At 39.1% G+C, this 24,848-nt stretch overlaps 1 protein-coding gene across 4 annotated transcripts in view; it reads right to left on the bottom strand.

Annotated features, from left to right (window-relative positions):
* grid2 (glutamate receptor, ionotropic, delta 2) overlaps window positions 1–13,648 on the bottom strand; it is a 313,350-nt gene extending 299,702 nt beyond the window's left edge. For 2 of the 4 annotated variants that reach the window (XR_006251662.1, XR_006251663.1), the window contains exon 1: window positions 12,907–13,647. Coding sequence is in view for 2 of the 4 variants with exons in the window: in XM_043247756.1 (XP_043103691.1) it covers window positions 12,907–12,994 (88 nt within the window). In the remaining 2 variants the exon portion in view is untranslated. Of the gene's footprint in view, window positions 1–12,906 lie in introns of all 4 variants that reach the window. The other 2 variants (XM_043247756.1, XM_043247755.1) reach the window with 2 other exon arrangements.
* Window positions 13,649–24,848: the final 11,200 nt, after the last annotated feature.

Raw genomic sequence — 24,848 nt, 5'->3', positions numbered from 1 at the left:
GCTACCACTTTGGAAAATTCGCTAGCTAAGCTACTAATAAAAATGTATTACAGTAACTACATTCATGTTTGTTTGTTTTTTAATCAATCTTTAAAATATATGACAGTCTGGAACTAGTTTGCAGCATAGGGAAGCTGGAAAAAACAGGCCTATTTTTTTTTCTCGAAGAATGTATCTATACCTACAGTCAACTGCCATTTAGTAAAAGGCAACAACTTTTATTCTTTTTCACACACATTGTGAGTCAAATTACTAATTAATACAATTATTTTTGCGTGGTTTTATGCACAGTATTATGCTGTGACCTTAAAGCATTTTTACAGTGATGTTTAAACTAATACATTTTGGTGTCTACGTCACATAACCAGCTCCATATATGGCTTTTTTCATGAAGTAAACTTGCTCAGTAGCTCACCTGATACAGCATTACAGTTCAGCAAGCAGAAGTTGCCATAGTTGCTTCAGAATTATTTATTTATGGAATGATTAAATCTTGTATTTGCTTATTCACACTATCGATTAGGCTTTAAGCTTTCACTCAAAAATGAAAATTCTATCATTATTTAGTCTACTCACACTCATGTCGCTCCGAACATGTACGACCTTCAGAACCCAAATTATGATATGGATTACATCCAATAGCTTTCTGAACCTACATAGAAAGCAACTACTACATTCAAGGCACAGAAACGTAGTGAGGACATTGTTAAAATAGTCCATGTGACATAAGTGGTTTAACCATGAAACAAAAATAACAACTTTATTCAACAATTTCTTTTCAGTGTCAGAAGTTAATTCACGTTCATGGCACATATGTGTGTATTCCTCTCTTTGCAAAAAAACACACCAAGCAGTGCAATTTTTTATTTTTGGGTGAACTATCCAAAAACTAGTTTAGGTGGTACATTAATTTTAAAATTTATCAAAGAATTCAACTTTTAGCATCACTGACTGGATTTTTCAGTAATATGTACAACAAACAATGTAGATCAAAGATTAAAGTTGATTTGTTTCAGGGAGAAACAAAACGAAAGCTCCTTTAGCATCGTAAGCATGAAAGTGATTTTTTATTACTTTATTTTTTTATTTATTTTTACATGCTTCACATTTTTTTCCAATTAAGCTTGGGTTGCAAAACACACTTTCAAACTTGACATGCATTATACGAGAGAGGATGTTTGCCTCAGTACACATAAAGTAGCAATATACCATGTTGTGTCACTACATTGCTTATTATCGGGAAAGCTGAGCTACTGTCACACTAATGAAAATGCAGTTAAGGTAGTAGTGCTGCTACATTTGATTACGTGCACACCAACACTGTAGCTTATTTTGATTTGCTAATAAGTGACTCTACTGCAAGTGTCTTGATAATATTTCAGCTACAGTATTAATTTAGCAGAATTTGGATAGTACAGAACTGGAACGACTCAATCTTTTGATCTTAGAACTACTAGAAAATTCCAAGTTTCCATTTCCACTACTAAAGGATTACGAGGCATTAACCATGCAACTGCTACAGTCTTGACAAAGTTAGCTTCTAATCTTATTAGCATCCTGTGCTTTTACTCTCTACACAGCATGAAGTAGTTGATGTTTTTCATGTCTGATTAAAAGACGGATATAAATACTGTTAAGATCTACCAAAATGTTTGAACTATTAAACTACTGTGTCCACAGAGCTAAACTTAGCATATGTCATTTTAGCTCAGATGTCGGTTAGATGAACAGATGCATTGAAATATCATTAGATATGAAATGAAAGCCAGATTAGTTCAAATTCTACTCTCACGCTTCTAGAAAGATGCCCATATTAAAGTCATTTTGGAGGTATGAATATTTCATCCACTCACATAGTGTTCAAATGCAATATTGAAGTGCACTGGAATCCCATGTTCTGATTTAGAAAGCTATGTAAAGTAGTTTTGCACTGAGCTTTTTCCAGGATCCAATTATCAGTGGAAAGATGGGTGGCCAGAGTGCACGGCAAAGGGGTGTGGAACTACTATGAAGAAGATGGAGAATAAAAAGTGTATTTCGAGTCTTTGCATCAGCCAATGGGTTTCCCCACTTAAACTCTCAAAAACTCTGCATTCGGCAATCAGTGCAAATTAACTTACATTCAAATTTCGATTAGCTAGTGACTCAACAAGTCATCGTGAGACTGGAAACTTTGACTACCCAATAAAGGCGAAGCAGGCGGTGCATTTTTGAGTAAGCAGCTTTTTTTGATTCCTCTAAAGCAATTTTAAGGCCTGTGATCAGACTCTCTCAAGGGACTTCAGACTACATCAGTGTCCTCCCAGCTGGACAGAAAAACACAACTAGCACAATTTGAACTGACCAGAGGAAACAAGGGACAAACTGACCGACGAAAATGCCAACGCTTTGGAAAGGGCAACAACCGCTAACAGCGACAGTCTCCAATCTGTTGTTTTCCCCTTGCGATTCCATATGGAAATTACATTACGCCCACATCCTCCTGCAGGCCATCGACGTGCAACAGTTGTTAGAGCCAGCATTTAAGACATCTATTTTCAAAATGTATATTACTGCTGATAGAAAACAAGGAGATCGACAAATTCTGGAGAACACCATCCATTAGCATCCTCTTTTATTTACATTGACACTTGCTTGGATGGACCTTGCGACAAACGCCATGTGACCAATTACTATTCAGCTGTAGGAAAATGGTTACATTCCCAACACCTTCATGATGCAAGACATCTATACACCCTCTCTGCCAAAATAAAATGAAATATTAATCATGTATTTTTTAAATTATTTTTATCAGACCACACTGTTGCCACAGTTGCCTTTGAATGACTGCAAATGGAGAGAGATTTTTCGAACCAGATGGTATAGTTAGAGAAGCGGGAGTTAATGAGGCCATGCTAACCAGCAAAACCTTGACCCCCAGGTATAAACAGCGTGAGTCCTAGCAAGAGAACAGCTTTGAAAATATTTCATGAACAGCTTTTATGCAATCATTTGTATGCGTATCCATAATATGAGTGATGGAGACTGATGAAAGAATGCTATAATCTCAAATGAAGACTGATATACATTCTATAATTGTAACATACAGTTCTAATAATATCCCCAGTGTAATCTCAAAGCCCGTTATGATAAACACACTGGATTTTCTCTAAATGCTTATTCCTTTAAGCACGAACGTCTATGCTGAGCTTCATGTGAAGAGCGATATCCGATAACAAGAAAAGCAATTTCCCTGTTAGATGACATGAATGTGAGCAGAATGGGGATACTCTCTAAATGAGAGCTGAGTAGATGGTGGCTCAACATGGTGGCAAATTGCACAGCGGACTGGCTGTGTGACAGACTGACAGTACGCTGCAAGCAGATCAAACAATCCACAAAACACAGCTAATTTCGCTCCGAGAGACACGCAATGCGTCATTCCGTCCCCGTTTGCCCATTTTAGGCCTCTCTCTCCTAACACTTGCTCTTCAATTAGATTGGTCCACCCAGCTCTCAAATTGCCCTTATAATAGCACCGGTTTGGTGGCACAAGCCAATTATCAGACTATAACACGATGGGGGTTGGGGGGTTTATAGACCTAAAATCTGTAGGGACATTGTATTTTCAAGTCACTTGGAGAAATTTTTAGCTTGGGTGAAAAAGTGTGGTGTTGTGAAATAGCTAAAATATTCAATACGGACACAAATTAATATTGCAAATGTATTTAGGTCATTACGCTTCAGTGCCCATATGGCATTGCCGACGCCACGTCATCCGAGCGCTTCACAAGCAATGTGTGAATTACATAAAAACAGCAGCGCTTAGCCACAACACAACTGTTTGTCGGTTGACAGCCAAGTGTAAGGACATCATCTAAAGACGCTGAATTTTCACTTGCATCAAAGATCACAGGACGTAAAGCAGCACATACAGTAGAGATGAAGGAACATGCAATGAGTTATGAAGGAAACCAATGGGAAATCAACTGGAGATCAAAACTAGCCAGCCAAAACGTTGATGACTGGGTGGTCACACGACATTAAACAGTGCAAATGAGAGCGAAGCTCAAGGCTCCAGGAGGATGAGAAGGGGATGATGGAGTAGGTCAAAGGGGCTGTTTGAAGCTGTGAGACTGGGGTGGGAGCGGAGGTTAAACAGGAGATCTCCCAGACTACAGAGGGGGTCATTTGGAAATGGCTAAGGCTTATGAAGTAATCAAACCGAGAGCAGCAATGAAAGTCAGATGAGCTCAAGCACAGAGCTGAGAGTCAAAGTGTAAGAAAGCTGCTAAAGGTAAAAGATCCAGAAAGATAATTGCACCTTACAGTTGGTGACAGAAATATAGAGGAAGTTACAGAAGAGCAAGGACCTGTTTAAAGATAAAGCAGGGATATTTTTTTATTAGTTCAATATGCATAGATAACTATAATTAAGCAACCTGTAGGTTGAGTTCCCTGAAAGTGTCAATTCTGGTATGGATCTGTTTTTTTGGCAAAAACAGCAAGATTTGTTCAAAGAATGATGTAAGTTAGGCACACCGGCCCAAACAACACATATACTAACCCTACTAACTAACCCTAACCCTAACCCAACATTCATAATAATAAATGCTTTTTGATCACCAAATCAGCATGTTAAAATGATTTCTAAAGGATCCTGTGCCACTGAAGACTGAAGTAATGAAAATTCAGACTCATTATCACAGCAAAAAACTACATGAACATTTTAGAATGTTTTACGAAAAAAAAAAGCAAATTTTAAAATGTAATATTTTACAAATTTTACCGTATTTTTAAATAGTAACCAGTAATTCTGAACAGTAGTGTACAGTGTGAACACCCACATAGAATTATCACAGTAGGCTATTCTACAATGCGTGACTAAGTGGGTCATGCTGCTTATTGTTTTTGCGAGCTTAACATGAAATGCATTTTGTTTGTACTACCTTTCAAAAGTCACCTGATTCAACACTTAAGTAAAGCTTCGTTCTTGCCTCACACTATAATCATGAAATAAAATGTGCAACCGTAAGTACGGTGTTATTTTAAAATCATGCTTTTACGGCGTAGAAGCTGAAAGAGAAAAAAGCAGCACATCTCATTTCGGATGCTTCTGCATTCTTAAAACACTTTTTTTGGAGCAAATCATCAAATCGCTCATAGCTCCTGCATCAGTAATGCACTCATCATCAAATACAGCGACGATTCTGGCAAAAAGCAAAATGGATTCTGACTGGTTTGAGCACAGTCTTAAATTGTATCCCAGTGTTAAGCACTCACAAATAGCCGTCCCTCTTCAATGCACGGTTTTATCCAGCACATGATGAGGAACCCTGTTTGACACGAGTTACAGGAAGCTTAAAGTTGCCAATAAGTACATTAAAGCAGATGCAGTTTGGGACCGAGTTTGGTTCTCATGAATCATGTTACCACACGGTCGCCTCAAGTAAACAACACAACCGACTTTTCCTCCTCTCTCCTACCCTAAAGGGAAGGGTTTATCCTCTTTTCATGGTGCATTAAATCGAAATGGAGGTTGTCCCAAGAGCAACATTACAAAGCAACAAAAATGCAGAATCTCTAGCAAAGAGCCTGAGATCAGTGTTTTAGCCCTGCACTTCCCTGGCTGGGATCCGAGCCTTGAAGCTGATGCAGTCTTGCCTATTGGAACAAAGCCCTATTATCCAGCAGCAGTGTCTAGAAGTAACGTCCCACTGACTTCCATTTTCTCAGCATGAATGTACAGTGGTTTCACTGCCTTCGGTACTAAAGGAACACACAGGACATCGCTGCAGAAAACAACTACACTTTTAAACAACTCCATTCTATGTTCATGTTCTTGTTGTTGTTGTTGTTGCTCTACATTCCGATTTTCATTTCCTGTTTGCTTGGGATAAACGCACCTGATTTAATACCGGAAAGACACAATCACATCCTCATAACTAAATTGCATCTCTCCGTCTTATTCGCAGTTACCTTGGAGCTGCTATTGTTTCCAGTCGTTAAAATGGCATTATGTGTGTGTGCTGTCACTTTGTTACCTTTATTGACCTAAGCAGAGGTCTCAAAAATAATGAGGCAAGGGTCTACAGAGGCATAAGTAGGGAATTGACTTTTACGGAGAACAAAGGCAGATGCCTCATTTCAGGGTCAGGAAAAATCAGAGGAATTAGTGAGACTAAACAACAATATCCACACGATTTAGACCAGGCTTTTTCCAAAGAGGATTTAAAGATTAACTTTTTAAGATTTACAAGACTTATGCTTAGAACAGAGTAATTGAATAAGGCATTTGCATAAGTATTGCAGCACAATTCAAAACTTGTTTTATTTAGCATGTACAAATATATTTATATCTACCAACAAAACATGATGGAAGCCTGTTTCCAAATCAAAGAAATTAAATAAAGGTCACTGCAGATGCACTCACAGCTAAGACATTCTTGTTTATTAATTAATTACATTTTAATATCTAACGATTCTCACCATTTCTCATAATTGTGACTACACACTTCACAATTAGAAATCTCACATCTCTAACTATTTATCATAATAGCGACCGTTTCTCGTAATTGTGACTATTTTAGATCATGTGAAATTTGCCTCACAATTGAGCCTTGATTTCTCAGAATTGCACTTTTATATCTCATAATTGTGACCATTTCTCATAATTGTGACTTCATTTAAAACAATTGGGATATTATCTCACAATCGAGACTTTATACATTACAATTACATTTTAATATTTTACTACTGTGACTGTATTTCTCATAATTGTGACTACATCTCATAATTGAGACTTCACACCCTCACAGTTATACTTTTAAATCTCACAGTTACGACCATTTCACATAATTGTGACTATTATCACATTTCTAATAATTCAGAATTTGTATCTCACAAATGAGACTTTATACCTTACAATCATTTTTTAATATTTCTCAAAATTGCGCCTTTATTTATAACAATCACTCAATTGCATTTTTATATCTCACAATTGTTATCATTTCCTATAATTACAACATTATTTCTCATAACTGGCACTTTATATCTTACAGTTTAGACTTAATTCCACACAAATCACATAAATGTGACATGACGGTTTTTTTTTTCTTTTTTTACAGTGAGGCAAAAACAGGCTTCTAACGAAGAGAGAAAAAAAGCCAAACCCATTCTATGCAAATGAGAAGACAGCTTTTCTTTTTTTTAATAGAGGCATAAGGAGAATTTTACTGTTTTAATCAGGATGCGCGAGCGAGAGAGATGGCGAAAGATAGAGCGAAACCAAGTTTGTCACGAGAAAGCAATAAAATCAAATGTCTGAGAAAAGAAAAAAAGTATTTCCTGCAGTACGGGTGAAGCATTTTCTTCCTCAGCAACCAGCTACCTGCAAATGACTGTGATTCACAACGAGATGACAGTAAACAAGCATGTGACAGCGTAGTATTTCATACATCCAGCCTCGCTACTGCCCCCTACAGGGAACTGACTGCATAAGAAATTCAATCACAAAACTTGTGTGCTTTCGAAGCAGATCAGAGCAGAAAGCTATTGAAGGGGACTGAGCGAGCAGGTGGGAAGAAAGAGAGAAATAGAAAGCTACAGAGAGAGAGGAAAGTCAAAGGAGGAGGCCCAAGGCTCCCTGTGCAAGAGCGAGCAATGATCAGAGACACAAGTTCTCAAAGGGGACTCGCTCCCTTTAGAGCGGTGCTTGAAAGGTGGCTACGCGGTATTACAGTATGCTTGTTTACAGGAAACCTGACGTCTTATTTCATCTGCACAGATTCGAAGAGTTTTAGAAATCTTACACCGGATAAAACGTCTTTCTTCGAGTAACAGCATGTGTTAGTCAGGAGCCACCCAAAGTTTTGCGTTCAGCTGACATTATTACAATACAAGCCTCGCATTTGCATGAGGATATTATGGACGATCGAGTAGCGGTTAGTGAGGCGAAACACTCTTTTCAAGCGCATGTATTGTAATTGCAACACTGTAACAAACCGTAACGCCCGCAGCAAGGCTTGATTGACGTGTTCAGCGTAGCGCCGCACTGCAATCGACTGGGAGCCTCTGTGCTAAACACACAGGAAATCACTCAACGTCTTGGTGTCATGAATTCAATGAGACAAAAGAGGAAAAACACGTCCCTCACGTTCTCAAAATTTCATGACAGCGGGAAGATCTTTCCCGAAACTTCAAAGTAATGTGTTAGACTGAAACAAACGAGAGCACACAAAGACAGACGCGTTCAAGCAAACTTTCTCCTCATGTGTTCTGCTAACATAATAACTCCCCATTAGACCTCGTGTTCGGGTTGGAGCTGGAGAAATCTCAGAGCTCTAATCTCAAAAACACACTGAAGATTTATTCTCATAATCTTATGAGACCTGAAAATCAAAAACAATCAACTGTAAATAAAATTCAGCACACATACCCAAAGTTTAATATCAGTATTTTGGGGGGGTTAAAGACTCTAGGTTTAAAAACATGAATAAACCTAAAGTATTTTCACATGAAGGAATCAGAAGAGTTTATTTGCAAAAACAGATAACCCCCCAAAAAATGATGTTTGTATTGTCTTATTGTGTCAGTTAGCTGTTTTTTTTTACCTAGTTAAAAAAAAAAACTGCGATTTGATGGAGATTAATTGGAATGCACAATGAAAGAAACATGATTTTTGAGATTTGTTAAAAAGGGAGTTATCTGTTTTTGCAAATGAACTCTTCATTTTTGAGAAATTAAATCTTTTATTCAGCAAGATTAGCCTAAATTAAATTGATCAAAAGTGACAGTAAAGACTTTTAAAATGCTACAAAAGATTACCATTTCAAATAAATGCTGCTTTTAACATCAAATTAACATATTAGAATGATTTCTGAAGGATAATTAAGTCATTAATATGGTATAATATATAATAACTAATATTATAATGGTATATTATTTCACAATAATGATTATTTTAGCTGTATTTTTGATTAAGCAAATGAAGCTTCAGTAAGAGTAATAAACATTGTCCAAAAACACCCAATAAAAGTCCTCAGACTCCAACAGACAGGCAGACAGACGTAAACATTGTTCATGAAGCACATGCCATTATGTGATAATCACATAACGGACAATTAAATGTTACAAACTAAGAGAGGGAAACCGAAAAAATGCCAATATCATTCCCCACAATTCATCCAAAATTCCAAATGATCTTTGCAGGGTTCCTCTAAACTGCAGATTAGTGATTTAGAAGCATAAAAGATCAAGAGTTCCCTAATGGGTCTGGGACAAATTCCAGAGTAAGAAATGCAAATGTTGCACCTCTAGAGGACAACCTTTATTTTGTAACACCTTCACTGTGTTTTCAATACAATTACTCCTTTCATCAGCCGAAAGAAACGAAAGCAGGGCCACGTCGGCTTAATTACCCATGCCCTTAAAATAATAATAAAACATCTCGAGTCCACTGAGAATGAAAGGTGCATTTTTGTACTTATGTACTATATCTGGCAACTTGAGGAAACGCCAATTACAGAAACTATGCTTCTAACTGCATCCGAAACTCAGAATGTTCCACAACGTGCCAGTTAATTGAGAACATTTCCACTAAAACAAAAGGATTTGCTCTGCTAATGCCACAATAATAACCCCAGCCTAAAACTAATCACCTAATCATCTTCAGAAGCCTTCTATATCTAGCGTTTCAACTTTTCATTATCTGTTACAACACCTGAGCAGACACAATACAGCCATCCAATCAAAACAAACACATTTCAAAGCACTTCTTGTAATTACAAGACCTTTACAAGCATCGCTCCTCATTACCTCTATTTTATATTGTAGGACTACAAAGAAGGACAGCGAGAGAGCGCTTAAGCATCACTATGAAGGATAGTCTGCAGGCTAGCACATCTCATTATCACCATGTTCTTGGGATGGGGGCCACAGCAGTTCGGTCCAGAAATAGACCGACGAAATGGCACTACCCATCTGTCCCACCTACAATGCAATGCTCAGGATTATATTCTACAATTTCCTCTGGCTTTAGAGTTTAGCATGTAACTAACCATGACTGTGCAGAGGAAAGGGATAATGATTTGATTCCCCGACCAGCTTTGATATCCCCCCCCCTGTCTATTCTCTTCAGTTGCGCAATAAATGTCATACACGCAACCTACATTACAAAGAAGCTTCAGCCAGACCGAAAACACATACTGTCAGTGGAGAGTGTTGTGATATCCCCTAAGAGCCCCAGACGTGCTCTCAATATGTCAAATCTTCCTCAGAATGAGGGCGATCCACACCATTAAAACTGTCGCAGACAAAATCTAGTCCACACTCTACATCTATTGTGAACATAGACTGTGGTGAGCAGACTTCTTTCGAGTGAAACGGGTACTGCAAGATTTATATCACGAGCTCCCAACCAATTAGACGCCCAAAAATGTGCATCTGAGGGGAAAAAAAAAAATTAATATTACATAGCGTATCTTTGAAGGCATCACTATACGGCTCAAACACAAGATGATGAACGCAAATATCCTTCAGAAAGCATTCTTAGAAGTGGAAAGAGCAGGGCTCTGCAACAGGGGGTCTGCAATCGGTGCGGTAGAAGGTCTGAAAATTGTTTTTGGGAAGTAAATAAACATAATAAGATCATATGTTATACATTTACTTCACCAAAAATGGTAGATCGAACAATAATTGTCCTATTACCCAGTTTATGTATAAATAATATTCAATGAATGTAACAGTGGTGCCAAAGCCCTTCAACCTGAAGAAGTTTGAATACCCCAGCAGTACAAGTTTGGGGAGAGCAACGCAGCCACTAGGTGGCGAGATAGGAACCTTGATCAAATTTCCTCAAGGACTAGTGGCCAAACCAACCGTCTGTACTAATGTTGTGATAATTACCAAAGAATCAATCTCTAGATTGGACCCAGCTTCAAAGCTGGCTTACGCCGTCTCCTGACACTTGGTCGGTTAGGAGGTGCACCCGCATACTGCTGGACACTCTGGGCTTTCCACACACATAAATCACTGTGACTTTCTCAATGGGCTCCTAAAGGAGCTGCAGCATTGCGATGCAGCGCACGGCGCCCGAGATACTTCTCTTGGTGTGCACATCATTAGAAGGCTCCTCTGCAATCAAGTAAAGCGCGTGTGATAAAATGCCTTCATCAGTCGTCTCTCCGAAAAGAAACGATGTCGTTTTCGCATGCAAATGACGTCACGTTTTCACGAAGCTATTGCAGAGAAAAGATTAGGAGGGCATTACTAATGACAGGCAAAACGGTCTATTCTCAGCGAGACTCCTGAAACGCGTAAAAGCATTGCATGGTGCAGCTGAAAGGGAAGGCGTGAACGTGTATTCATCTGCTTTTGTATCACATAAAGTAGAGGAGTGTGCAAAGAAGCATATGTGATCATTTTAGATTAAGAAAATCCACCTGTTTGCTATGCTAGATGTGCACTGCATTAAGTAAAAATTGTTTGTCGGGAAATTAGCCTAACGTTCGTCGATCAGATGCTCAATATATCCTACGTAGCTACTACGTGATATAGAAAAAAAATTAATAAAGAAAAATTGACAACTGTCTTTGCCAGATCTTTACCGTTAATATGTTGATGATACTAGACAAAAAAAAAATACAATGATACGTATTAAATATGCTTTTAGTAAATGGGTTACGTCACTGCAAGTATATATATATATATATATATATATATATATATATATATATATATATATATGTGTGTGTGTGTGTGTGTGTGTGTGTGTGTGTGTGTGTGTGTGTGTGTGTGTTTGTTACGAGTGGTTACAAGTGGTACAATAGAAGGTCACGTGAGGATTTAAAGATCATTGCAAGCAGCCTCTCCATCATCTGACCAAACACCAGAGCACAGTGCTACTCATAAATACACAAACAACACTAAAACGAACGCGCAATATTAACTAAATAACGTAGAATACACAAAAAAATAACTTTTGTCAAGAAATGAACCACAATCCACACATTACAAGCCAAATCAAACTTTTTTACTCAACAATTGTACTTTAAAGTACAACTATTGTCGTCTTGTTTATAGTCTATATTATATTTCATATACATATTTTTATCCCTGACATACCCAAACGCACAATGCTAGCCCCATCATTTCATCACATTGTCCATTTCCACTCTTGTGAATCACATGTAGCCCCCAATGGATCATTTGGGCATGTTTTATTCATGCCTGCATAACGCGTGACTTATTTAACCAACTTTGAGGCACGCACACGTCACCTAGCCAGAAACACATGCGCTACAATATTTATTTGTTTAGTGCACCAAGCTTTAATTAAATTAAACACGCGCGCGCTCCCACGCCAAACTGACTCCTGCCAAATCCCCAGCACCCCGGCCTCCACCTCCACACAGTGGCACCTCGGAGGAACCCTCTCTTTTACAGCTCTGATTTAAGACCTCTCTTGGACCCTATCCGATCTCGCGCGCGGTGCCAATCCTCGTACCCATCGCTAAAGCATGCACGCGCACACGCACGCACACGTTCGCTCAGCCCTTTTACGAAGAGTATTACCAATACTCTCGATTTCTGCAAATCCAAGTTTGTGTGTGTGTTTTTTTAACGTTGTCCATAACGTGGCGCGCATACAATGCGACGTTGCGAGGAACAGCTTCCAGTCAAACCACCTGTTCTCACCCACCGTATAGACTACATAATAGACGCATTGATGAGGACACATGGAGATTTTCATCTCTCTAACCCGATGTTACAGTCGAAACCTTATTTAAAGGCATCTATGCATCCGCTCGATAAACGCACGTTAAACATCTCAACGAATTGCACGACAGCGCACAGATCTTTTCAACGTGGAAACGAGTGTACTGGTGGATCACAGTCACTGATGGTGCATCCGAGATCTCAACTTACCAATGTGAATAATTGAATCGGGAAGCACAGGCTCCCACTCCAGACTCCAAAATGTGATCAGAAACAATACTGCCGGAAAAACTTTCATCTCTCCCTCCGTTAAAATCTATCCTCGTTAGGTTCAGAAAAATGCCGAAGCGACGGTAGTTTTAAATCCTGTGCAGAGAGGCTGCTTGTCCTCCTTTCAAACTGTCAGGCGATGCTTCTTCTTTTTTTTTTTTTTGCCTCGGATGCGCTTCTGTTGGAGGCGAAATCTTCAGTAACCCGTTTGGAGAGCGTCCGTCAAAACATCCTGATGCTCAAGATCTCCCAAGCAAATCCGAATCAGTATCAGACAAAGTTAAAATGCGCCTCATACAATTTTCTATTCTCCCGTCTCGGCGAATAAATCGGGGTTCCGTGCGCTAAACACGACGCATCTCAGAGCATCACCCGCCGCACGACTGAACAGAACTTCCTTCGCGCTGATGCAGAAAAGCGCCGCACTCACAGCCACGAATACAGTTGAAGAAGGTTTTTTGCACTGAGCCCTTATTCCGATGCAGTACTGCGGAGACTTTTCTGCGACAGAGACCGAGCGGCTCTACATGCGGATTCTCGAGCTGTGATGAGTGGGAGGAGGCCCCCAGGATAGATGCGACTACACGGGCAGCAGCATCAGTACCCGGCGCTGTCCAGAACTGAATTAACAGAGGAAAGAGAGACGAGGAGAGAGAGAGAGAGAGAGAGAGAGAGAGAGAGAGAGCGAGCGAGCTAGAGAGAGATCCACGGTCGGGTGGGCGGAGGTAGTTTATGATAATGGAGAGGACTCATCTGTGAGACTGTGGCTCCTCCCTTGTCCAGCAACTGCCAATCATTTAGTCTGCAACTACCGGTTTTCTATAAAAAAAATAAATACATAAAATAATCTAAATAAATGTAGTTTTTGTTTTAGTACCTTACTGATAAATAACTAAGCATACCGTTATTTTTTTATTTATAATAACAGTTTTGATTAGATTTGTAGATCTCAATTTCATCTTGGTCCTCTTAAAAATCTGCAATCAATCTGTAAGCCCCTTAAAAATCTATGATTACGCAACAGGGCTCCAGACCAAATACAAGGGAGATTTAGTATGTTTAGTAGATTCAGTTGTCAATTATATATATATATATATATATATATATATATATATATATATATATATATATATATATATATATATATATATAATTTTTTATTAAATTTGTGCTGTATAAATGTCACCCTATTTTGTAAAAGAATAAATACAAAATAGATAAAATATAAAATAAATAAATAATAATAAAAAAAGATAAACCAATGAAGCGAACAATCAATAATTTTTTTTTTTTTTTAAATATTTCACCTGTTTTGGTGGAAAAAGGCAAAAGGCTTTATGGTTTCATCATGTCACCTAAATGGAGATAGAAACAGGTATATTAAAGTATACTTATCATTGTAACAATTCCAGGTCCACTTGAACCAAAAAATAATAATTGAGGAATCAGTCAGTCATGGTTCTGCATAATTAACGTATTCGATTTGAAAAAATTTGAATTAGCATAATTTTCCGTGAATTGGACATCACGGCTTGCACTGTGTTTGTTCTTGAGTAAAGGAACCACTGATGCTCTCTAACAAAACGCCATAGTCCCTGACAAGAATGTAAATTGTTATCACACATCTTTACTTTTTGCTGCAGCTGTGGCCATTTAGTGGAGCTCTTTGTGATCGTTTCTCGTTGAAAACAGTTCCTATGCTTTATATGAAATCCTGTCCTTGTCGGTACCTAAAACATTTGTTATATTCAACATTCAAACTTACGACCTCTCACTCTCAAAGCAAGAAACATTCTTCAGAGCCAGAAGCTCATATTTTAAATGGGGCCCAAAACGGTTGGGCCCCACAAAGGCTGAAATCCTAGAATCTACCCTGATGGCAGTCACAAACTGGATTTGCACTGCTCATTGAGCACAGAAGTATAAAGACTACCCTCCATATCCATCAAACGCTCCCTGCTCCACTGGGATAATTTGTGTCTGCTTAATAGCATTGTGTCATGGGCCGTCTCCACTTCGCTAGATAAAACAAAGTAGTTCAGAGTTCAATTTGTACTTGTACTCGCCACATTAAATCCTCTTGTTTATTTATCCACGACCTCCAGGTGACATGCTGACTGTTCTACCAAGAAGAGACTTCCATGAGCTTGCAGTCCTCAAGATAAAGCAAAGATTACACTGAGAGCAGACAAACAACGCTGCCTAATGCAAAGTCAACATCTTAAGGGATTGTTTTATCAGGTATGGTTTGACATTTTCAGTCACATCTTGCAACCTAAAAAACAAATGGCAACTTTGTATAGTTTGACTCCAATGACCTGTTCCACCATTCAGTGGCATTGTTGATTTTGATGTGACCCAGGGAACCCGAAGGATTATGGGAGACAGCAACACATAGCCATTGTCAGTACGCTTAGATCAAATCCAGAGAATGAGAGCGATGGCTCATTAAACACAGAGATTGGATCAGGCGTGTGACAAAATGGGAGGAGCAGAATATCAATGCATCCCAGAAGAACAGTACAGAGGTCAATAATAGCAAGGCTTCAGTCTAAAACTGCATAACAGATACAAGCAGTCTGCCACTTGATATGCCATTTACTTAATTCACACTATGGCACCAAAGCTGTCCATTAGAGATGCATGTAAAGGCATGTGGGATTCTACTTGATGGGTTTCTATTCACCTTTGACTCCCGGTCCGCTCTTATTTTAGCTCCAGACATGTATAAATATTGATAAGCCACTTAATGGATGCCGCGTAAACTGCAAAGGAATAAAAATGGTCACGTGAAGGCTACATTGCGAGCTCCCTCAAAAAAGATGCAGTACACCATCGACACCCACCACAAAATGTGTCTTCTTTTATGCAAAAAAAAAAAACCCTCTAATTTCCATTCTTTTAGATTTTCCACCTGGGCTCATTTCTGAAACACAGCTCATGCAGCCATTCATAGCTCACCAACACAGTGTTTTCGGAAAATGAATTATGCATCAGAAAGCAAACAGAATGGGCACAGGGTTATCTGCGCACAATGTCACGGCCTGAGATTGACTGAGCAAAGTTGGGGTTGAAAGTCGGATGTGGGGCGCTTTAGAAGATGTTGTTGAGCTTGTTTTGGCAACAGCAGCTGTCCTGATATCCTCACCAAAATATTTATAGGTCTTCTGGCATCAGAGGGTTCATTTTTAGATTTGTGCGTAAGTGAAGAGACTTTCCAAAGAGAAGTTTCCAAAGTTTCATTAATAATAAAACACCTTTTAACTCGAAAATATCGCAAGGCTCCGGGGGACTTCCGAAATAGATGCAAAACAACAGCGTGGGCCAATAAGGTGGGAACGGTGTAAATTGCGGAGATGATTAAATATGATAGTTACTTTAAACACATGCGTGCTTTGTGGCAACAGCTATTAGAAAAGCAGGTTTTGAAGTCGGTAGATTTACTTTGCCGTTCATAATAAGAGCAACAGACTTTAATATTTGAACTGAAACCCAGACAGAGCTGGCTAGCACGCACTATGAATACTAATTTAGAAACAGATTATTGTAACATTAAGTTGAGACCTTCAAGTTTGACAGACTGCATAAAAATCAGTTTCAAAAGCCACTGTGTCAGAATGAAGGGTGGGCACTTCAACTTCTATATGTTACAGTCCATGCATTATTTATAGCACCACCTGTGAGAGAAACCCTGCGAGCCGTCAGGCCGCTTAATAGCGGATCACTGGCTCAAATAAAGGCCAAGAAATAAAACACACAATTGCAACTTTTTTTTTTCTGCACACTTGGCTGAAATTCACTCCCATTACTAAATAGCATTAACTGCTCATAAATGGAGCGAAATAGCTTTGTGATTTGTGGCTGTTATGTGTAATTTGCTGCCTGGGCATAAAAGTTGGTGGATCAATTTTTAGCTATCCGCTCCCTCCAGAAAATGTGATTCCATTGACAAAACCTGCAAGCCAGAGCCTGGTCTTTGCTGGACTACGATGACAAGTGTTTCAAAAGACATCATAAAGTAGCTGTGCTCTATAAATAAGAGTCTATTCACTCGCAGCGGTAAAGGAGCTGTCCGCTGCACTAGGGGAGGGCTGCTGAAAGAGAGTGCAGGGAGCTGTTCACTTTATGGTGGTGCTGAATTCCAGGAAGCCAGTTTAGATGGTGGAGCATGTTTAAAGTCACCGCTTTGGCCAAGACCTGCATTTGCCGATTCACATATCCATTTTTGGAAGCGATAACAGACACTAAAGCGTACAGCTGAGGCTGACTAACTTTAGCCGTCTTGCGTGCAAGAGAAAACAAGTAGGTGACAAAGCAGTACCTCTTGGCAAACAGCAGAGGGCTCCCTTTTATTTGAGCTGCATGACATTTCACTTCTATAAAAGAAGACTTTGAAGTAACTGAAGATTTGCTGGGGAAAAGGAAAGTAATGAGACTTTCAGGATGCAACGCTTTGATTTGATGATTTGGGAAAAAAAAACAAGATTGCTCTAAACATAAAAGCATGCCGTTCAAACAGATATGATTACCTCGTAATTGACTTGCCCCACAGGAAGAGAGATCACAATTTTACATTATAATGTCATTACTAAAATATTGACATTTCCGCTCATACGGGGACCGCGTATGTCCATAAAGGGACGGTGTTGCAATGCTCGATTTTGTGAGGTGCTCGGGTCAATACGTAGGTGGAGAGGTCTGAATAAAGATGAGTTTCAGGTTATTTACAGTTGCCGCACCAGAACTCAGACACTATTTAGATCAATCACCCCCTGAGACCCCAATCACACAATTCTGCGGCGGCTTCGGCGACTGTCTGTTCCTCCCCCTCCCCCGACTCGTCCTCAGGACAAGAAAATAATCTGTGCGAGCCAATGATAAGTTATGGCCTCTGACACAAGACCAAAGACGTTTGTTTCGGTGGAAACAAACAGCACTGGTTTAGTCTCCTCAAGCACATAATCAATCTAAGCTCTGATGTTTACTCTTCCCACCATTTATTAGACAAAATTTTTCCTGTCATAAAGTTGGCTTGCATTTTTCAAGGGCACCGAGAATTGTGTTTAAGTGCTGAGCTAGGACACAACGTGCCCCCTTTGTGACAGACTTGTCTCCCCCATGGGGTTCGCCAAGCGCCGGGCCAAAGGGGGCCAACAGACGCAGTACACCTCCTTGGCACTGCCCTTCAGTATGGAGTTTGTGTTGTATGATTAATGGAACACCTTGCACATGGACATCTCCGGTCCGCTGCCTGGAGTAAGGCTCAGACTTGGAAGAACCAACTAATCTCAGACGTCTGTTGTGGAAGCCTGGCATAATCAAGCTGGCGAGACCCTGAAAACCCAAAAGAAACTACACTATCAAACTAGTAACAAGCAAAAGATGGCTATTTCCTTTCATGTCAGAGAGTCAGGGAGGGAAAGTCACAACGTCCAATTTCCATTTCACCCGTGAGAATAATTGACTATTCCGCCTGTGAGTGTATAAATCCATCAATCCTCCTGTGATCTTGGAGCTGAGGCAGGCGTTTTCGCTGAGCTGTTTTCTCCAAATTTGTTCGTGAATTGTGTCTTGTCGCTGTGTCTCTCACAGTCAAACCATTTCACCCTCCCCTTCAGCAGGGTGACAGAGTACTTGGAGAAATTGGGTCACGCATTCACGTATCCCGAATTTGCTGCACTTTTTGAGGGATAAAGACGCAAATGGCATGATAATTTATTTTGGCTCTTCGACAAGATGAAGACAGTAAGCGATACAGCGATTCTACGCTAATGGGCCATTGCAGGAGGTAAGGTCTGACGCTGCGTTACCAAAAAGGACTCTAGGGTTGCTGGAGTGAGACTATAGTATCACTGCAGGCCTTAACCCTTCTCCCTTTCATTCAGGTGATAAAGGGAGGCTGAATAATTGGTTTTCTGGCTGACTGACCCTGAAAACACGGAAAAAAAGCGAGTTGAAATGAAGTGAACTGTCTGGGGGTGGATGGATTGAAATGCTGAGTACTCCAGAGTTGATAAGAGCCATTTGCATGGACAAAATGTCCATGGAGGATTGCAGTGAGACAGCAGAGCAAGGAAGAGAGAAAGGGGTCTGAAATGGGAAGAAAGAATTTGGAGTCTCCGGGCTTCCAGAAGGCCTCTGGTACTTTGAGGGTGGCAGAGAAGAAAAAGGATGGATTCACCAAGCGCTCGGAAGTTCTCTGCTGCCGTGAGGCTGAAAGAGTTAGTTTTGTTTGCAAGGCTACTGGAAGAAACAAGTTCAGAAGAAGAGGCTCAGGGACCTCTCCGGGAAATGATTAGCAGTAGGGACTTAATTGAAGCAGGTGGGCAACAGCGTGATGCCATTTGCTTTGTAATATCGCGACGATGCAGATTACAAGTAAACACAAGAGTCCACGGGTCATCACTATCACCAAAATGCACAGGTGCTCTCTGCCGCTAATGTCTCTGGAAACTAGTGCAACCACATGGCACCTGAGAGCCGCTGTGCTGCACAAATAGCACTGATGAAAATTATGAGGAAACAAACAACTGTACTAACAACGCTTTTATATCATATTATATACAAGACTTTTATATAATAATCAAATCAGTCAATAATGTCAGGAATTGCACTGCTTTAGCTGTACGAGCTGAACATTGAACGGAGGAGGGCTTTGCTATCCGCTTGTTTAACTGACCCAGTACACATCTTACACAACATCAACATACTGTTGTTTAAAAATATTGGGCTCACTGTTAACGTTTTAGAAAGATTAATTTTATGTTCAGCAAGTATGCATTTATCAAGAAAAATACAGCACAAATAGTAATATTGTGAAATATTATTACAATTCATAATTACTGCTTTGTATTTTATTACTGTTGATGACAAAGCTGAAGACTTCAGTGTAACATGATCCTTCAGAAATCCTTCTAATATACTGATTTGCTGCTCAATAAATATTTATTATTAAGAGTGTTGAAAATAATATTAATATTTTTGAGGAAGTAGTAATGCATTTTCTTTTAAGACTCTTTTAACATTGCGAATATCTTCACCGTCTCTTTTTAAAAGTATTAATTTCTTATTAATCAAAAAATAAAGTAAAAAAAATACTTGCTGTCCACAGAGTGTATTCATTGCAATGTTTCCAAATACAGTTTAACATTTGTGTTAAATATTTGTATATATTGTAAATGAAAGATTTATCTGCAAAAAACGGTAACACTTTACAATAAGGTGTCAATTGTTAACATTAATGTATCAACTAAAATGAATGAAGAATGAACAGCACATTTATTACAGTATTGATTTATCTTTGTTAATGTTAATAAAAATAGTTATTCATTGTTAGCTCACAGTGCATTAACTAATGTGAACAAACTTGTAATTTTAGTAATGCATTAGTAAATGCTGAAATTAACATAAATACTATTGTTCAATCTTAGTTCATGTTAACTAATATTAAGCAACCAACCTCATTGTAAACTGTTACCACAAAACTCAGTTTTTAAAAATGTCCAAAAAATCTGAATTTGTTAATCATGTTTTTGTTCTGTTTTATTGTGTTAGTTAGCTGTATTTTTTTAGCAATTTTTTTTGTTGTTGTTGTTTTAACCCAACTACAGTCTGAGATTAATTGAAAGGCACAATGAAAAAAAAAAGATTTTTGAGAATTATGCAGATTTTATTTTGGTTTTAATTTGCACCTTGTCAACTAAAAATTAGTCAAAATCCGCTGCCATTTAAGACCAAAACTTAAACGGGTCCAAGCTGAATCTTTTGCAACCCCAGCGCCGGTGCTCCACGCTGAGGCCTGCAGCTTTGCAGGTGTTAAGGAGGTTGACGACTCACTGTGTTGGTGTTGCTGCAGGCACCGGCTTTATGAGTCCTCGATGTGAGCAAAACCAAGAAAGGCATATTCACAGCTGAAGCATGTTGCTGATGGAAGATGCAAATGAATGTGGTGCCACGGGTGGGAAAACAACTCACGAATGTATCCCAACATGCACCTCTTCGCATAAGTACGCTCATACTTTCAGAGTTATTGAAATCACCGCTCAATATGCTTTGCTTCTGCCGTTATCTGATACGAGAATGCTTTAGCATCTCAGCCTGACAAGGCCCTGGACCGCAAAATTGATAAACATGAAGCAAATTAATAGGGGCGAATGGGGTAAAGAAAAAAAAAAAACTGCGACTCCACATCGGGGAGGGAGTGAAAGACAGATATAGAGAATGAGAGTCATTTGACTCTGTTGCTCGCTACGAGAAACCTGCTGATAATCGCTGAGAGCAAATGAGCCCCAAGTCCCCGCTGTCCTCCCATGACGGAACAGTGCCGGTGCTCCACGTCTGATTATTTCTTATATCCCTGGGTCATTTCCAATTTAAGAAGCAGGCTATCAAAGCGAGTCGATATTACACGCCGTACCCCCATGAAAATCACAGAATTCCTGTTAGAGGAAGAAGCTGACGATAACAAGAATCTTCGGTTGCTCTCTTTGCCTCATCCGGGAAGAAAAGGAATAATAACCACATTTATCTGTCATTACCGGCACCCTCCATTTGTTTTGGATGAGTTTGTGCAGAGAGCTGTTGGAACACGGAGCGACTGAGGGATTGCAGACCAGCGGAGGTTACTGAGAAAAGGAAAGAAAAAGACGTGGTTTGATCAACAAGCCACACGATGCGTCATAGAAGATGATGCTAATAATGATTGAAAAGCTAGTCGCCAACCATGGCAACATAACCGCAGAAAGAAACGCCACTGCTTTTACCACCCAGGAGCAGTGTGGGCTGCTCTCGCTCGTCTCCCACCGCTTTGTTTCATTCCACAGTTGTTGGAGAGAAAGCAACACCCTGTGGGAAAAGTAAGCTGGCAAGCCTGTCTCCTCTTGCTTCCAAGAATGGCTCAGCATGCCAGCGTGTCTGGGCAGGGTGAGAGTAGAGGGCATCGCTCCGGGCACCATGGGGAGATGGGCATGCCAGTGGGGTGCAGCGGGCAGCAGTCACAGTTGTTGGCCCACTGCGACCTTCCGCGAGTTTGGGGGGCATCGACTCAGCGTGGGTACTCTCATTGGCAGGCCACAGGCCCCGAGCGTTTTGGACACAGACGAGTTCAGCGATATCAGAAGTAGCATCTGGTCATTCCCAACCTGGATGGCGTTTTTTCTTGCGTTAAATACAAAAGGATGAATAGCAAGGAATGTAGGTTTCTCTTTTCCATACAGTGAGAGACAATCTGACTAATTGTTTTTAAAACCCTTTTACCTTTCAGTACATACTTTAGAATTTCATACAGGTCGAGTAAGGACATTTTCAGACCTGTGGTTAAAACTGCATTTATTTATTTTTTTAAATGAAGGACATTAGTACTTTTATTCAGCAAGGACGCATTATAAACACACAATGTTATAAAGGTTTCTAGTTCATATTCTGCTCTTTTGGATTTTCTAGTTATCAGAAAAGCATTTTCAACACTAATAATAATAAATGTCTCGAGAACCAAATCAGCCAATAAAATTGATTTCTAAAAGATCATATGACACTAAAGACTGGAGTAATAGCTGCTGAAAATTCTGCTTTTTACATTTTGAAGATTTTCACAATATGTCACAATATTACCACATATACATATATATATATATATATATATATACATATATATATATATATATATATATATATATATATATATATATATATATATATATAATTTTTTTTTTTACTGTATCCAGCTATGGATTGCATAAGAAATGTCTTTTAAATGTCTTTTTTTTTTTTTTAAAAAAATTGGTGTTCTGTGTTTTGAACAGTAGTGTTGTGTAATTCATAATGAAAAATTCTCCTTTATAAAAAAAAAAAAAAAAAGTCTGGGCACGTTATTAAAAATTATTTAAAAATTACAAAAAATAAATATATATATATTTATGTATATATATATAGCTGCATTGATGAGCACCTTTTCTTATTAAAATAAGACGTAGAGCATCTACTGTTGATATACTGTTGTTTTCAACTGTATACATAATTTATCACTTCACCTTTTTGAAGGGATATTGGATGGTTCTTTAGTTGTATCTTTTCCTGAGTTCATAAATTTTGTTCATAAACACTTTTAACAAGAAATTCAAAAAGAAACCGTGGAAAATCAGTGAGAAAACAAACAATTTCGAAAAAGATTCTTGAGAATTTCTCACGCAGATGTCATACATAACCGCATCAAATTTATGAAGACACAGATGAGCAGCGACAGAAAAATACACCTCGGTGCATCAAAGTCAGCCCACCGCCACATCAAGACAACAAACACTTGTCATTCCCAGAGTTCTACGGTACCAGATTTCCTCCCTGCGGAGCAGTGCAATTACTTTTGCCCAGAAGTTGACGGTCTCCCTCTGCCCTCCTTTTAGCTGAAGAAAACTTGTTATGGATGACTAAGGGTAGCAACGATATGTGCTGTGAAACCTGGACAGTTGAAGTGGACTGTGAAGCCTGAACAGAAACCAGAGAAAAAGAGTGATTTAGACAGGGACCATGTGAAGTTCACACATCCTTTTGAGCCTTATAGTCTGATGCAACACACTGAAGAAAACACAATAAGCAATTTCCAGAGGACGTTTTGAGAAGGACGACATCCATTTTACCTTTTCACCAAGAATCAAGGGCAGGCTAGAGAAAAGGCTCACTTTAGACCGCTGCAGGCCATCAAAGCAATAGCCTTTCCTGCCTAGTTTTCAGAGATGATGACTGTAAACAGTAACATTGCTTATAGTGTACCCTCCTTGAACATTAAAAATAATGTCAAACATCAAGAAGCAGGTGTACTGAATGAGCAGTGCTGGAAAACCAGATAACGGAAAGCTTAAATGTGGAAATCATCCTATTAATAAAAAAAACTAGGGCTTACGTGTATCAAAAGCATTTCTTTTCTGAATATCAGTCTTTAATGAATGAATATATTACATTCAGTGAAAATCAGAACATCATAATGAAAACCACCAGTGAGAGAAACGATACAGATAAAGGTTATTTCAAATCTCATTAGGGTTGAAATCTCTTAAAAGTGCCATTGTTATGCAAACCCTGTACATACTGATGAAAAAAGAAAAAGAAAAGAAAATCTAAACGACGTCAGAGATGATTTCAGCATAGCAACAGCATCTGTAACAAAGACGATTTTATATGCGTTGATGCAGACAAACAAACAAAAGCCTACATTGATAGTCGTTTTACAATATTACATAATAAATAAGGCCAAATAAATATCTATTCAACGATAAAGAATTCTGAAGTCAGAAATGTGACGGCACATATAGTCACGTTAATGATCGAGTCACTCGAGATCCAGGAGTTCCGGCTCTCTTGCACGGATTCTACCCATGATCCCGCATATTCAAGTCTGTTTAAATGTCCGTCCTTCAAGCGTCATGGCTCAAACGTGTGGTTTAAAGTCATGTGTCAAAGACACAAGGGAGGCTCAGGAAGGAACAAGGACAATTCCTGCCTCTGGGAACACGCATTTAACATTCACCAGTCACAAACTGGCACCCACACAGAATTTAAACAGTATTGCTGACCGCAGTTATGGAGGGCTGAATTGTCTCAAATTGGCTGACTAACAGCAGTCTGCTCTCCTGAGGTCATTCTGAAATACCGTAAGCAGGCTCCAAAATGAAGTGTTTGCCTTGCACTTGACGGATGCATGATTTAAACAGAAAAATGTAAAATGATCAGCTAGAACGTGGTCAATAATTCTGACCATGGTTTTATAGAACTTTGTTTTTACCACTACTACTACTAATAATAAACCTGTGATTAAAACAAGTAATAAAACAATGTGCAAAGTACACTTTAAAAATATTAATAATAGCATGAATTAAATCAACAGAAACGTA

Source organism: Puntigrus tetrazona, chromosome 8 (genome assembly GCF_018831695.1).
Source record: "Puntigrus tetrazona isolate hp1 chromosome 8, ASM1883169v1, whole genome shotgun sequence".
Taxonomy (NCBI): domain Eukaryota; kingdom Metazoa; phylum Chordata; class Actinopteri; order Cypriniformes; family Cyprinidae; genus Puntigrus; species Puntigrus tetrazona.
The sequence above is the reverse complement of the archived record's forward strand: the minus strand, read 5'-3'. Positions and strand labels throughout refer to the sequence as shown.